General features: G+C 37.1%; 1 protein-coding gene across 1 annotated transcript in view; it reads right to left on the bottom strand.

The window, feature by feature from the left end:
• Positions 1-14,348, bottom strand: part of LOC128982471 (uncharacterized) — a 60,938-nt gene extending 46,590 nt beyond the window's left edge. Inside the window, exon 1 of the mRNA XM_054401436.1 lies at positions 12,954-14,348. Within this exon, the coding sequence (XP_054257411.1) occupies positions 12,954-14,024 (1,071 nt within the window). The 5' untranslated portion in view covers positions 14,025-14,348. The remainder of the gene's footprint in view (positions 1-12,953) is intronic.
• Positions 14,349-15,376: the final 1,028 nt, after the last annotated feature.

The raw sequence follows: 15,376 nt of genomic DNA, 5'->3' as shown, positions 1-15,376 counted from the left end.
GAATAAATTTGCCAAGTTTGATCAAAATATATTCATAAACAAGCAAACTACAACATTTTACAATATTCTCCATAAGAATAACATGGGAATTATTTTTTTTATTTACTCCGTTACCAATAACCGCACAAAAACACTTTGATATACTAAATTACTAATTTTTTAAGCTAAAAAGGTCTAGAGAGCAATTGAGAAATTTTGTGTTTTGAGGGTCAAAAATGAGAAAACCCATTTTTACCCCATAAAACCTCCGTATATCGCGTTCTCATGGTCCGATGATACTGGTTCGTGAACTAATTCAAGTTTATCCCACCTTACACCTTTAAACCTAATGTCATCAAAATCGGGAAAAAATTAATTACGGGAAAAAGTTATCGCGTTTACGGACGTATATACAAATTTGAACGAATGGTGTTTTTGGTCTTTGGGGACATCAAAATGAAAAAGTAAATCGTTTCCGGGCCTAGGTCTTACCGTGCCAACTACGGTAATAGCTACTGCTCTAATAGGAAATTCGCTGAAAAATGTGATTTGATTTCAAAAGTCACAAGAAACACTACTGGTATTCACAACGATATAAATTTCACTACACAGTAGTAGCATAATTCACACATGAGTTCTTATTTCTTTTCATAAAAGATTCCAATATCCCATTTTTTTTTCAAAAATATGTTACGTAAATAAATTATAACATAAAAAACTGCAATTCAGATTGGAAAATGGCCATCTAGGGGTTTTATTTGAGAATCTATATTATTGATCTATGAAAAACGATTTTTTTACAATTTCGTTAATGTTGACAAATTATTCCTTTTCTGTACACTTACACATTAAGGTGTCCATATTGGTGTAAAATAAACCGTTCGGCATTTTTTGATTAAATAAAGCTTCCCCCTAAACCAACCTCAAAACAGTAACAATATTTTTAACCCTTTTGAACGCAAGATAATCCCAAACCTGAGAGTTACTAGTCGAATCTCATAGTTATCAAAGTTACAGTCCAAACCTAGGAGTAAAGTGTGACAGAATTCGGCCTAAACATGTAAATCGTATTGATATTTTTTCAAATCAATTCTTTTGTAATTTTGTTGTTATAATTTTTTATTGGTAGTTGAGAGCATACATAAAAATAACACCTTCTCAAAGAAACAGGTGAATATGTGGATTGATGGAAGACCTTATTGATGGAAATCTTAGGGGTTTCGTCAAGTTAACATCACGGTTTTACTTTTTGTTTTTATCAAGTAAAAAATAGACTAATTCCAAGATATTTTTTTCACAAAATAATTATGATTATTTTGAAATATTATCAGCAGTTCACGGAATTGAAATAAACATAGAATTAGAAACTACCCTAAGTTTATATCTAGAAAATATAAGAATCTGTTCTTCAATAACAGCAATTTCAATCGGAGCTTTCATAGAAATGAAAAAAAAACCACGAGAAATACTTTTTGTGAAAAGAGACTCAAACGAGGCTATGCTTATAGCACATATATTCAATCTTAACATTATTGATTCACTTCAAAGAACATGAACTACGGTCAAACATGTAGAGATTGTAATTTCTCTCTGCTAAACTGAGCATGAAACTGAAGCTTCGCTACGGTAATGAATGTGGTGTTGGATAGCTAATGTAAATCTCCTCGAACAAAATGGCAAGACTGATCGTACAACCTAGATCGGCCGTTGATATCGAGCTATTTACATGGTATACGGATGAGCGTCGGCTCCCAGCACATAACTCAGAAGGTAACCAGTCTAGGATGGATCACCGTCTCAACGTTCCTCGGCCCGATCTTCCAGTTCTCGCGTGCCGATAGCCATAAACACTCAGTTTCACTCGGAGCAAAGAGAGCACTTTATCCGCCGCCGCGCCGATCCATCATTGTTACTCTCATGAACGCTTAGTGCCTGATTTAAGGTGCAATTTATCATGTGGAACGGACTTGTATAAATATGTATTGTCTTGCAGCGCTCTTATGGGCATATGATGATGCATGCGGGGGGAAATACGCGACTTTTATTGTATTAAGTTATGATGAATGGTACTAGAGCAGCCGTTGAAAGATTTTTTGAATTTGAAATTTTGAATCTTTAAATGGCTGCAATTGTTGACTCAGTGTTGTCCGTTTGGGTTCGTGTTGGCAGAATTGTATTTTAATGCCTAAATTCTGTAATTTGATGTGTATGCTTATGCTTACCTTCGAGATTTTCTTCTGACTCTTTGCGGCCCGCCCCCTGAATGGGTAGCGTATCACTAAATGATGCTTTAAAATAATTTTTATAGGCTATCCAGTGAATTTGTTAAAAATTGTATAGCTCCATCTTTGTTATTATTTTTTAATATTTTGCCGTACCGATATTTTTTAGGCGTTAACATTTTCGAAAAATGTCATTTTTTGTAACTTTGTAAGCATTGACTTTATGAGGAGGAACATTCATGTTTGAATTTTCCGTAGATAATTTTTATAAATTACGTATTATGCACTAAACCCCACATAGTTTTTCAATATAAGTTATAAAAACAAAAGAACTAGCACTTTTTCAACTTTAACCCCCCCCCCCTCCCCCAAAACCCGACGCCCAAAATAGTGCACCTACATAATACTATTCTTAGTTTTGAGTTAAAATTTGGCTTTCACCTTGGATGTTGAGATATGTCGGGATAAACTTGAATGATTTAGCGAACCAGCAAGATCGGGTCATGGGGAAGGCGAGTCGTTGGACATTGAATTTTTGAATTTGTTGTTTTTTTATTTTTACCCACAACACATGGAGATATTCAATTTTTATCGAAGCCATCTTGTAGAGCTTGAAAACAATGTTCTATGCCTCGAAGCATTGTTGTTCAATTAAATGTTACGGAGAAGATTCCAAAACAACAGTACATTTTAAATTTCAATGCTATTTCTATGGAGAAAAAGACAACTGTTGTAGTTTGCTTGCTTGTGAATATATTTGGATCAAGTTGATCAATTTGGTAAGTTAATTTTTTCATCATTCAGGTTTAATATCGATACTTTATCAATACAATCAGTACTTATAATAGGACATAACTCCCTAAACTTAGTTACTATAGTAGGCCTATGCTATATGTAATTATGTTGTCATGTAATTGTATTTTTGGGCGAACCCAAGTACTCGTTAAATATGATTTTATTTAAATAGGGAATACTTGTTTTTGGAAATATCTGAGTTAAAATCCCATTAGACAAATTTAAATCCGCTTAGTCTGCAGGTTTGCTGTGGTGAGAGTATTTATTGAAAATATAAATTATAGGACTGCAAGTATGAGCCGTAGTTGCTGCAACATCAGGCTGTCGAGTACATCCATACCCAGACCGCACAGACCACATCTAACCCGACACTGATTGCATCTCTCACTGATAGACAATCATCTTGTCAATAAGATAGACTTTTACTCTCGGATTGGGCAGAGAAAGTCCTGATTGTTTCATTTAGGGTTCTCACGAAGCCATATCCAACGACCTATAATCCCGTCTGGCTTTGGCTGGGAGAGTTGATCAAAGTTGTGAGACGATGGCTCAGTCGGTAGCGTCACAGACTTCGGGCCCAAGACAGCGATGTCGTGGGTTCGGATCTTGGTCACTGCCATCAGTACAGTTCACCTTCGTACTGTACCGGCTCACCCCTTGCTTTGCTGTATACGTTCCACGCACAGATCTGTCGTCTATGTGGACGGGCAAATGCAAGGTTAAAAGAGGCCGCTGACCTCTTTAAAACAAGTTGAAAAATCGGTAACGTCCATTTAGCAATTATTTGTAGAAAATACGAGACTCTCCAGCCTTCTCCAAATTTCCAAATTAATTTCATTGATGGACAGAAGCAATCAGCTACTCTATTGACACAATGGTGGGAAGACTGATCTAATTAGCTAAACCTACTTGTAAACCATTCGCACATGGTAACAAGCACGCAACAATAAGTCATTGGAGTTTATGACGCATGACCACCGCCGACTGATAGCATCGAATGTGTACCCGTGGTCCGTGCACTATAACGAGAAGTGGAGTAAGGCAGGCGCAATGCTCAAACAATGGAGACTTTATGTTACGCACGGTCGCCTAGCGGTGTGCTGGGTTACATACAAGCATTCTACTTTAATTACCCTCACTCATCACCAGGTTCCGCGTATCATCGTGAATAAATGTCTGGTGGTTGAGATAGAGTGAGCCGAGACACCGCCTTTCAGAGCAGGCATACCTCGGAATGCATTATCCTTTAGTACGGCTTTAAAGGTATATTTCTACTTTTAACATGCTGCGATAAAAGAGTACCACGCCTTTCTGCAACGGTTAGTCTCTACGTTGTGGCCGAGTTGTTGCTGTCGATGTAGGCCTAGACAAAGATGTATGTAGGCTATGGTATACACATTGTGGACCTAGACAACGTGATTTATCCCGCAAAACGTATAAAAAAGAAACGATAACATAAAAAAAGGTATAGAAACGATAAGGTTACGTGGGGCAGGCGATGACCATTTACAAGTTAAGTTGTAATATGTGGCTGCCAAAAGATAAACGAGGAGCCATAGGAAATTCATTACAGATTAAACATTCTTTTATTCCGCTCTTGATTCCCAGACTAATATATGTGATATAGTTCAGCCCGTTTTGATTTTAACTTCGCTTACATCTATATTTTATACTTACTCCTCTTATATCACTATTATAATACGTATAATATATTATATGTATAATAATCATAGAAACGAACATAACCATATTGAACATTTTAATTTATAAAAACAGCTACACCATGTTTTAAAGTACCGGTATGTGATATTACGTACGAAAACTATCTTTGGTTACTTGTGCCATCGGAACATACCTATTCAAAAACTATAACCTTATTGTAAAACTATGAACTGAAATTTTAAAAAGGTCAAGAAACAAGAGTTGCGTTCACAAAAACGGATTTTCATGTTGTATAATAGGATAATGATGACGTCATTGTGTCATTTGTTTAGCCTATATTCAGCTAAGAACATGCAAGCTATATGTATTTTAACATCAAAAGCTATTTAGTATGATAATATTAATATTATGATGATAAATATTATACACTGTATAATAGTTAATAGTAATAAATCTGTTAAAGCAAACACAATATTTCTCCGTAAGGTATGCACTAAAACTTAAACAACCTTAGGGGCAATGCCCCAATACTTATATTACATGAATTGGTAAAAGGGGCGTCTATATAAAAAGCACTTTATTTTGTCACATAGTTTGTATAAATGAACCCATTATCAGCGGAGGAGTAGTGTTTACAGGAAATCGCCCTCACGTATTAAATATATAGATTTACGAGCGTCATTTTGAAACATCTAAAAACTCAGACCTATGGTTATCTTCAGGCAATGGCTGGACCTCCCTCGATTGTATGGACGAAAAACACGTCATTTATAAGTCTTTTCAGTTACTAAAGAATGTACCTCATTATTCAACCATGGTAAGTTCCTAAACTCTGTACAGGATGCTCCTTGTTTTTCCTGTTGAGTTTTTGTGGCCGGTGCCATCAAGCAGGCAGTGCCCTGCCAGTGCCACCATTGTTGTCAGTTCCCGTGGCACAACTGAGGGAAGTCAGCTGTTACAATAGATATTGTTCAGTGTCTTCTACAGATGATCCACCTTGCATCATAGCTACAATGGTCCTCTGGCCTTGGGCCCTTCACCCCTGTTGTAATTAAAACAACCTGTAAAACGTCTCCTTCCGGCCAGAACAGCATTTGGATGTTAGATCATCTGGAAGATCTCCTCTGTGAAAAAAGGTGGTTGCGTACATTCTATCCGCTATTTCTTTTTACTAATAGGTGACGTTTAAAGACCATAGCGAAGTGAGGCATGTCTCATTGTACGCTAAATCCTTGCAAACTAAAATTGTATTAGACTCATATATGTACACTACTTATACTAACTGCATCTAGATTCTAGACAGTATTGATTCCTTTAACAAAAAAGATTTTTTGTAACAACCCCTTATTCAGTACTATGTATGGCTACCGAAATTCTCTTTATTCTGTGATTTATTGCATATCCCAAACAGCAGCAAACCAGATAACTTTTGTCTTCCTCGTTACGGCCTAATTAGTTGATTATTACGCATTGTTTACGAAACACGTACGGGACGGACTGTGAGACCCTGCTGTGAGACGCTGTGAGACTCGCACACGTAACATTGCTGAGGGAAGTGTGAGTTACGCAAACCTAACTCTTTCTCACACGGGATTCTATCGTACCATCGGACCCGCTACAGGTCAGGGCTGATTTAGTGGGGCAGCCAAGCAAATTAATTTCAATGTGGGAAATGTTATGACAATTATTCACGTTTTAATTAGAGCTATTATTATCGTATCCTTGGGATTTATCTTATAGCAAATTTGAACTTAATAATAAGATGCATTAACGAGCATAATATTACCCTAACAAACAATTCAATTGTTACATTATACGTATATTGTGTTTATTGTTGGTCGTTGTATTATATAAGTAAGAAAGTCTTAAAAGTAAGTAAAAATGGTACTAATGTGTTTGTAATTGTATAAATTATCCGTCAGCTATGTATAGCCTTCGGTTATAAATCCAATAAACACATTAATATTTTAGTATTTATAAAATTAAATAAATCAAAAATATAGTAACAATAAGCTATTGTAATAAAGAACATTTGTAAACCACTGATTTGACCTATTATCAAGATTTATTAATATATTGTTAACAATAGTAATACAACTATTTTGTAATCTATGTAATGCGAAGAGGGAGAATGTAGCGTTTTGATGGTGCTAATAATAACCAATCGATACCCCCTTATGCTGACGCAGTAGCCCTTGCCACAAGAGGCTTTGTTTTAAACCGAACGACCTACAGGGATGGACCACCGAGCTAACAAAGCAGTTCTCCCTAATCTCAAGTCTACTGTTTATATCTCAGCTCCTTTGTAAAGCAACGTACAATCTAACTACTGTACCCATCACCTAGTCAACTGTCGCCAGTCACTCCCGTACACTCTCGATCTTCTTCATTCCAATTCACGCACGACTACGTCACAAACGTGATCGCGTCCAGTGAAAGCCGGAATGGGCTAATGTTGAGAGATCTGTTATTTGGGCCTATTAAACGTCGAGGCAAAGAGGACCGATTTTCTCGGTTCATGTCGAGTATCGGGTTGTCTTCCTGATCAGGAGGTGAGACGTATGTTGGGGTATGTTACATATGTTGCGTACGTTTGCCAGAGTAGAATATATACCACGTTCCTGTCGTTACTCGGCACATACTAACATAGCAGCGGTCAGCTATAGCAACTCCTTGCAAATGCAACAAGTCGTGACTGCAGGCTTCGGAGATAGTTGGCGCAAATGATAAAACCAATGACTGATGCTGGAAACGGCGTGACTTAGGTTACAGCATAGTCTTGTACCAAGAGATTTGTTCATACCGTCCTGTAAAACCATTATACAGGATTTTTTGGTAAAACACGCAAACAGATAAGAACTAATAAGAAACAATACAAAAATAAGAAATAATTATTGTTATATGTTTTTTTTTTGTTTAGCCCTTAGGAACAAAATAGACAAGAAAGAATCTTTCCAAGGAGTTTGTACACACTCTGTATAATACTCGTACTACTAAAGAGTAATATTTAGTGTCTGCCCTTAGTGTGACACTAGGTACTCCTAGTCTTCTTTTAATTAATGCCCGGTGTATGTTTTGTAAAGTCACTTTACTAATGTGTATTTTAAGTTTTTTGTAAGGTTTATTGTATTTTACGTTATTTATGATTGCAAACATTTTGTGCTGTTTTGTGTTTTTGAAATTTATGTTTATTGTTTTTTTTTATTTTTTTTGGTGTTTATAACTCCAAACATGTTCAAAAGTGAGAAAATAGTATAAAAGGAAGGTCTCTTTGACGTATTAGCCTATATAGGAACTACTGTAATACTATTCAAGCGGTATGATATTCACTTATATAATATTGTCCAGAACTCGAGTAAAATAGGCGAGTTTGACATCAAATTCCATAAAACAGGAGAAATCCTTCAATCTTGTTTGACATACCCTACAATCATGCTAATGGTTTCTACGTCCGACAGCCTCTCTAGGATGGAAGACGAATGTGATTTATGAAGCTCCATCTCGACCTTCACGTTCACGCCGTTGGAGGCGAGTGAGAAGGTATTCTTAGAGTTTAATTAAGCTGGAGAGGAATTTGTAAACCAAAACTGGAACAAGCGTGACCGCTGATACACGAACTCACTTCCGTCTCTGTGAGAATGTCAAGGTCTAGTTCTGACTCAGCAATTCAAGAAATATTATAAGTGCTAATGAATCAGTACGCAGAATCTGTATTAATTCTATTTACCAGTGTCATTGCGGTATGCCTACCTAATTCATTATTTTGAACGATTCGATACTATTAAAGACGATGACAAAGACATATATTTGATAAAATGTGGCATGAATGTATGAACTCAAGACTGAGGACTTGAGAAATAATACTTCCCTACTAGAGCACTAAACATTAATCAACATAGCTTTAAACTATTCATTATGACGAGAGCTTGCCCTGTGGTCGAAAACTCGACCTACCGAGGTCTACGTTATTGTGCAAACTTCTTTATTTTAACCCCATAAAACATGTGATTGGAATTTCTTCCATTTGTTTTGATTTTCTATTTATATTTTGTTGTTCTTTCGTAACCAACATGGCACTCATAGGCCCGTGCAGTTTTTTTTTAAATTTAAAATTAATTTGTCATGCTTATTTTTGAGCCTATTTTAGTTTTAAGGGATTTTGCACATCTACAGGAAAATATCTTAAATTTGGTACCAACCACCAACCGCGTGTAGCTCGGTCCTACAGTATGGTCAGGCTGTTAGCCTGACCATACTGTATTATAAGTTTTGCAAAAGTTTTTAGTGTATAAGATTACCCTACTGAAATTTAAATTAAATGATATTTTTATACCTGGTACATGCAAATGTAATGATGTGAAATCAATAATTTTTATTGATTTTTGACATTTCGAAGGATTGTTCACCTGGGTTCTTGTACCCTAAATAATCTAGGAATGTAGCATTTTTAAATTCAACCCATCCCCTGTCCCCCCCAAATATATAGAAACCCCTGTAACAGTTTCTTAACCACTTGTATAGTTCTTACTGTTCAACTGGCTACTTACCGTAGTATTAGTATTTTATAAACGCAAAACAATTCCCCAGTAACATATTGTTTCCCGTGGGACTGACCCCCAACCAAAAATGATGACCTGGGGGTGGTACGCAGCGCCTCCAACGAGCCAAACGCGAGTTTATAATATACTGGGGGCTATGTATGACTAGTAAATAAGGAAAATTGTTGATAAGCTTTTCCAAATAAGAAAATTTGTTTGTTCAGTTATAAGTTATAAACAATATATTAGTATAACAAAATATAATGTATGGTGATGAAGACAGAATCGTTGCATCAAATCTATTTTACAGTTCGCTAGACCAGAAACACAAAGCAGATTTGCGATGAGTAAACTACAAGTACCATAAATCACTTTCGCTAAATTACTGAGTTCCGGTGCCTCAGGTCTGACACTGACAATGCGATGATTCTCGTGAGCCTTCAAGCTGAACGTGGCTTCAGCATCAACATCGGCATCAGCACAGGTGTCTCAGGTGGGGAGTTATAGTCTTCATACCACAGGTACAGGGCTAACCAAACATGCGGCGGTTGTAAATCTGCGTGGCTTCACGATACTAATAAAATAAATACAATGTTGCCTGCTATGCATAATTCCAATGAATCAATGCTTATGCTAGGACCGTAGATTTACTATTGTTGATATTTTAATCTATTAGTTCCAGGATACAGGATTAAGGTTAATATATTCTTTAAGAGACTCAACTCATGCCCTCTTCCAATGGAGAAATATATCACATGACATAACTAGATAATACTTGAAACATTGGTTTAACTGATATGGTCTACCTACTAAAGTTACAATTAGTGTTAAAATAGAAGTACAGGAATCGTTAAAACGTTATAATAAGCTTGACCTCTCAGCTAGTCTGAATTGCATGGAAATTAAGTCGTCTGATTGTGAATCTCACATCATATAACATGTAGTGCAGATCAACAATTGTAGCTTTCAGCAACTACCTACTAGGCACATCATATAACATGTAGTGTAGATCAACAATTGTAGCTTTCAGCAACTACTTACTAGGCCCACCATATAACATGTAGTGCAGCATGTAGTAAGGCAGTTACGGAGATCCATATTGTAAATAATTATAGTGTTCATTACCGTCAACTTCGGCTCCACTAACAAAGCCAATAACGTCTCTGGCGTTTGTCGTTGTATAAAAGTGCACTTTATGGCTCAATGTTAAACCAAGTCCTCTTAAAATCCTTGAGATTCGAAAAACTACTTGCCAGAGACTTCTTACGAAATGCCACGGAAATTTTGGAATTAAACTTTTCCTTTCAGGGAGACGTCTCCGGTTTATTTTGGTCCAGGAATTTATTCAGTATGAGAAAATATGATTGAGAAAGTTCTGTTTAACCTGGGGGATGATATGTTTTGTGCCAAATATTGTACAACACTTATTAGTTTGTGTTATTTGTATAATGCATAAGCGTGGTCTGACTTACAGTTTTATTTAAATTGATTTTTCTCATTCTTTATTTCAACATACAGTTAAGGTTAAAATCGTCAGTGTTTTTTGTTTGCATAATATACCCAAATTAAAGCTAAGTGGGTGACGACGTGCATACCAACGTGACCTAAGCCGTGTCTTTAAAAGTAATTTTTGTAAGTAAATTAGTCCTGTTTCTTACAAACAAAATAATATCCCCTTCTCATCCCAATAGTTAATTTTATTTATCTTTCACCGTTTCCGTATTCTAGCTCTCCGGGCTCTGTACGGTATAGTACATACAGCAGTAGGTCTAGTGTTGGGTAACAGCACAATTAACATAGAACAGTGGGTGCCAGATCCCGTAAAGCATTGTCACGGTTTGCAGACCGCACCTGGCTGAACACCTGTGGAAGTGCATGATGCTCCCTGAGTAATGGTAACTAGCCTAACGGCTGCATCTATACGACTTGTTGCACTTGAAGAATGTGTAATGTCCGTCATGGTTGAATGAATCCAATATCAGCATCACATTTGATAATACATCCATCCAAGCGTACCTAATACAATTTTACAGCATCAATTGCCATGGGAGAGTTCGCACACTGTTTTAAAGCATTTATTACAACGATTGAAAATAAACTTTGCAAGAAGATAGGGGTTCCATTCATTTAAAAATCTCGGTTGAAACGTCATATTTAATGAGGTTATATAGGGAAAACAAAAAGCAGTAAAATGACAAAATCGCTTTACAAGACTGGCCAGGTTCAAGGTAAGGTAGAAAGCCTACTAGGTAGGTCAATGACAATGCTCTCAAGATCAGGTCAGTGACCACTTAATAACGTATCAGTGGGATGTCGTGAAGGGACATGAATTAATGTCGTTGGAGGTGATGTTATAGTCAGATCCAAGCAAATGTCATCTGACAATGTTTGTCACTAAACGGTTGGAACATTTTAATGCGGTCCATTTGTGTGTACTTCAAATCATACATATTCCGGGATATGGTTATTTTTGTAATCAATGAGGGCATTTGGTCAGCGCGATTAACTAAAAGAAATAGCTATAGCAATTAATTATAGTAATACAAATTGTCTTCTGCCTTCAGCAAAAGAAGGTCTTTACACGAATATATAGTAGACCTATCATTGGAGGCCTATTTGTTCATGTTAGGTGGAGCTAAACCTCAAAGTCCTAGCATAATCACTTAGTTAAAAGATATTGGCCGGATGTGAAGTGGGCCCTCCAGAAAGTTCCTTGATCTAACCTCAATAAAATCCACGCCCAGAAATAAATATACCATGAGAGGATGCAAAGTCATTTTGGTGTTAAAGTAAAGTAAAATCAATACCATCACCACAACCACTGGTTATGATTTTCAGCGTAGCACGAGTAGGTCAATAAATATGTGATATTATATGTATTATCATATCATATTATAACTAAGTATATACAGAAGAATGTTAATTAAAGTTTCGGTGAACTCGTAATTATACACATCGTAGTGTGTGCGTAGGTAGCATTGAACAACTCATAAACATTTTAAAGATATTGCATGAACAAACGTGTGGTACTGAAACATATGCTGTCATCGATGTATAAATAGATTACGTAACCAGAGTACTTATATTTAAATCAAGGATTCAAGGATAATATTAAGATCCATATAACCACCCCTTGAAAAGGTTTTGAGTTGAATTAATTAACTATGTCGGCTAAGATCAAAGCCATCCTTAGAATGTTGGGATCTACTCAATACTAGTTTGGTAGCATTTCCATGTAGTGTAATATTTCAGTTTATTCCTTTTGTAAAATAAATTCATATATTAAAAAAATGGTGATCCGGGTGTTCATGTGCTAGTGAATCAATTAATTGATTGATTCCTATTAATTATAGGTTGGTCACCATACCGACCGCGACTCTAAGTAAAGAAACAACCCTTTCCGTCTCTTTGCAAAAATGAAAGGTCTGTGATATCCAAGTTATGAAAATAAGAGAAGTCTAAGCCCTTGTTTGGAAGAACATTTTAAGAGTTAATTTATCGTAGTCTTTAAATGAGATAAAGATATACGAGATTGATACATTTGTTCATTGCGAGAGTTGCGACTTCCTACGCACGTTGCCTTCAGAAGAACGTCAGATACGTTTTTGTCTCATGCTTAGGTAAGAGAGAACTACATTGAATTATTGAAATAGCCAATTGATTTGCTGAAAAGGCAGAACACAATTTATCCATAAATAAATTGTCTTAAAACCAAAAACCACTAAATTCCAACAACCAATTAAAGTGCTATATTTACCTGGTCACAAGCGTTGGAATATCTCATCAGCAATGGTGCAACGACTGTTTCCGAATCCACTCCTAGTTCTTTCCTGAGCTGCGTAAACTGGAAGAGAGCATCTTTGTCACACTCCACACGACGTTGCAGAATAGCCAGGAGGATGGCCAGTGATCTGTTTCCTAGAGCAGGCTCAACCACATTTAAGAGGGTTTTGTTCTTGATCAGCCTCTCTTGAATGTCAGCTTGCCTCAGTGATAATTGCCGCTGGTGAGAAGCTTGAACCGGTGCTGGGCCTTTATTTACACCGTCTCTGCGACCAGAAAGACTTAGTTCTTCAAGCTTCTGCAAAGCCGTTTTGTAAGTATCAACCAGCCGTTGGAATTCAACCTTCAGAGCATCGTGTAGGTTGGTCAAAGTTTCGTCGCTGGTACCGACCAGTCCATGCTGGCCGAGCCCTTCAACAGCTTTATCCAACGATCTTCTACGGAGTTGAAGAGCCTTTCGCAGTTTTGGTTCTGACAGTACGATGACTTTCAATAGTTTCCTCGTGCTTCCCAGCCATCTTTCAGCACTGTTGTTGTTTCCAGTGAAGAGTTTGACAAGCTGCATGAGCACCGCCTCAGGTCGCAGTATCTTAACACCGCAATCAGAACTCAGAAATACCTTGGCGTAAAGTGCCTCTAGGATACTTACACTATGAGGCATAGCCTCGACGAATACGTCTATCGGAAGCTGGCTTAGAATGGCTTTGAAAGTTGAGTGGCTAAGGCGGTTGATGAAATTGGCAGCTTCACGATACTGAGCGTTTTCATAGAGCAACAGAATCCTCTTGACAGCAAACCTCGGGCTTACATCTGCGATTGTCATAGAGCTCACCATCTCAGGGAAACCATCCACCCACTGAGAGTTCCTCCACTGAAGCTTCTGCACATTCATCCCATGTCGATTCCGCTCAGGCTTGATCCTTTCGACTCCTCGGACAGGCTCCGAGTTGTATGAGGTCCAGGTTGCCCCAGGATCCGCCAGAGGGGGAGGTGGCAAAGTCAACATCCCCGAACGTCGAGGATACGCCTCGTAGTAGCGATTCATTGCGTTTGTTTATACACTTAACCACAGATTTCACGACTTGTAACAAACAGAGAGAAAACAAGAACACAAATAAAAGCCATATCCAAGAAAAATGTTGTATTTTAATTTGTAATTCACTTTCTACAAAGTTTGAGAAAATAAAATGTTTCAATTCCTTCAAACTAGGTTTTAAGGTATAACAGATATGGGTGAGTAGCTTTAAAACACACTTAGTTTTAAGGGCTGTTTTTAAATAACATCGAACAAGTATACGAATTATACCCAATCCAATACACGAGGTACTCGAGGAGGCGAGAATGAACAGCGGCAACTACGTCTGTAGCTGAGACGCGGACGGAACTGAGCAGGACCCGCAGACGCAGGTGGGAGGGGAACCAACAGGTCCTTCCCTTCTCCTCTTGCCTCTTCTCTCCTTTACTCCCTTCCTATTTGATACTCTTTGCCTTTTTGCCGCATTCCAGTGACAACACGGGCCTATCTACAGCCCCGGGCCCACCACATCACTACACCGTGAATTATAGGCGTTTAAAGCTGGAAGAAAACGGTGGGCTGACCACATCGAAGAGCATTTTATGAGACTAGTTTAGCGATATAAACTAGATTTGGTGTTCGTCGTTTAGAAAAATTCAAACACGTCCTACTCGCTCCCTGTGGCAATGCTAATATGAAGTTCGACTTACTTTTAGTTTATCCCACTTACATTTCTGTGATAAAACAGTGTTATCGTATGCTTTAGAAGTATTGTAAACGCGGATTTTTGTTTCTCCGCCTATAATTAGTTTTAAATAAAGATAAACAAATAACCCTTTTTAAACTTGTGTACCCTTTAAAGTCAATTTACACAATTCCAGATACAAAAAAGGGTGTCTTAATTTGTACAATAAAAGATTTATATATATATATTGATAGTACCTTTTTTGTTACGTTTAAAAAATAGTTATTTCTACGATCATCAACCCTGATCGGCGACCAGAGGGAGTTAGTCTCATATCCGAGGCACGACGGCTCCGAATTATAATAGTTGTTTCATTAGCGATCTGCTAAATACAATGGCAACAAGAAAAGTGAAATTTTACTATCAAGTCGGTTTTATTATAGAATCTTTTATTATCATGGTTTTATTATAGAACCTTTTATTTGTAAGCAATTTATACGAACCATTGTTGCTGGTAAACATTGTTTAATTAAATACTTTAATTTGCCCGACGAAGTTTCAGACATACTAGTGTTCTATTTAGTTGTGGTCGTATAATCAAATTATTATGACAAATCAGAACAATCTATGTAATAAACCGCTAGTCCTCTCGTATTTTTACTAAAGAGTTAAGTTCAGTGTACAAATTACCTTAAAA

This window comes from Macrosteles quadrilineatus, unplaced genomic scaffold (genome assembly GCF_028750875.1).
Source record: "Macrosteles quadrilineatus isolate MER2022 unplaced genomic scaffold, UCM_ALF_1.0 Scaffold_1__1_contigs__length_201487025, whole genome shotgun sequence".
In the NCBI taxonomy this organism is placed as follows: Eukaryota; Metazoa; Arthropoda; class Insecta; order Hemiptera; family Cicadellidae; genus Macrosteles; species Macrosteles quadrilineatus.
The sequence above is the reverse complement of the archived record's forward strand: the minus strand, read 5'-3'. Positions and strand labels throughout refer to the sequence as shown.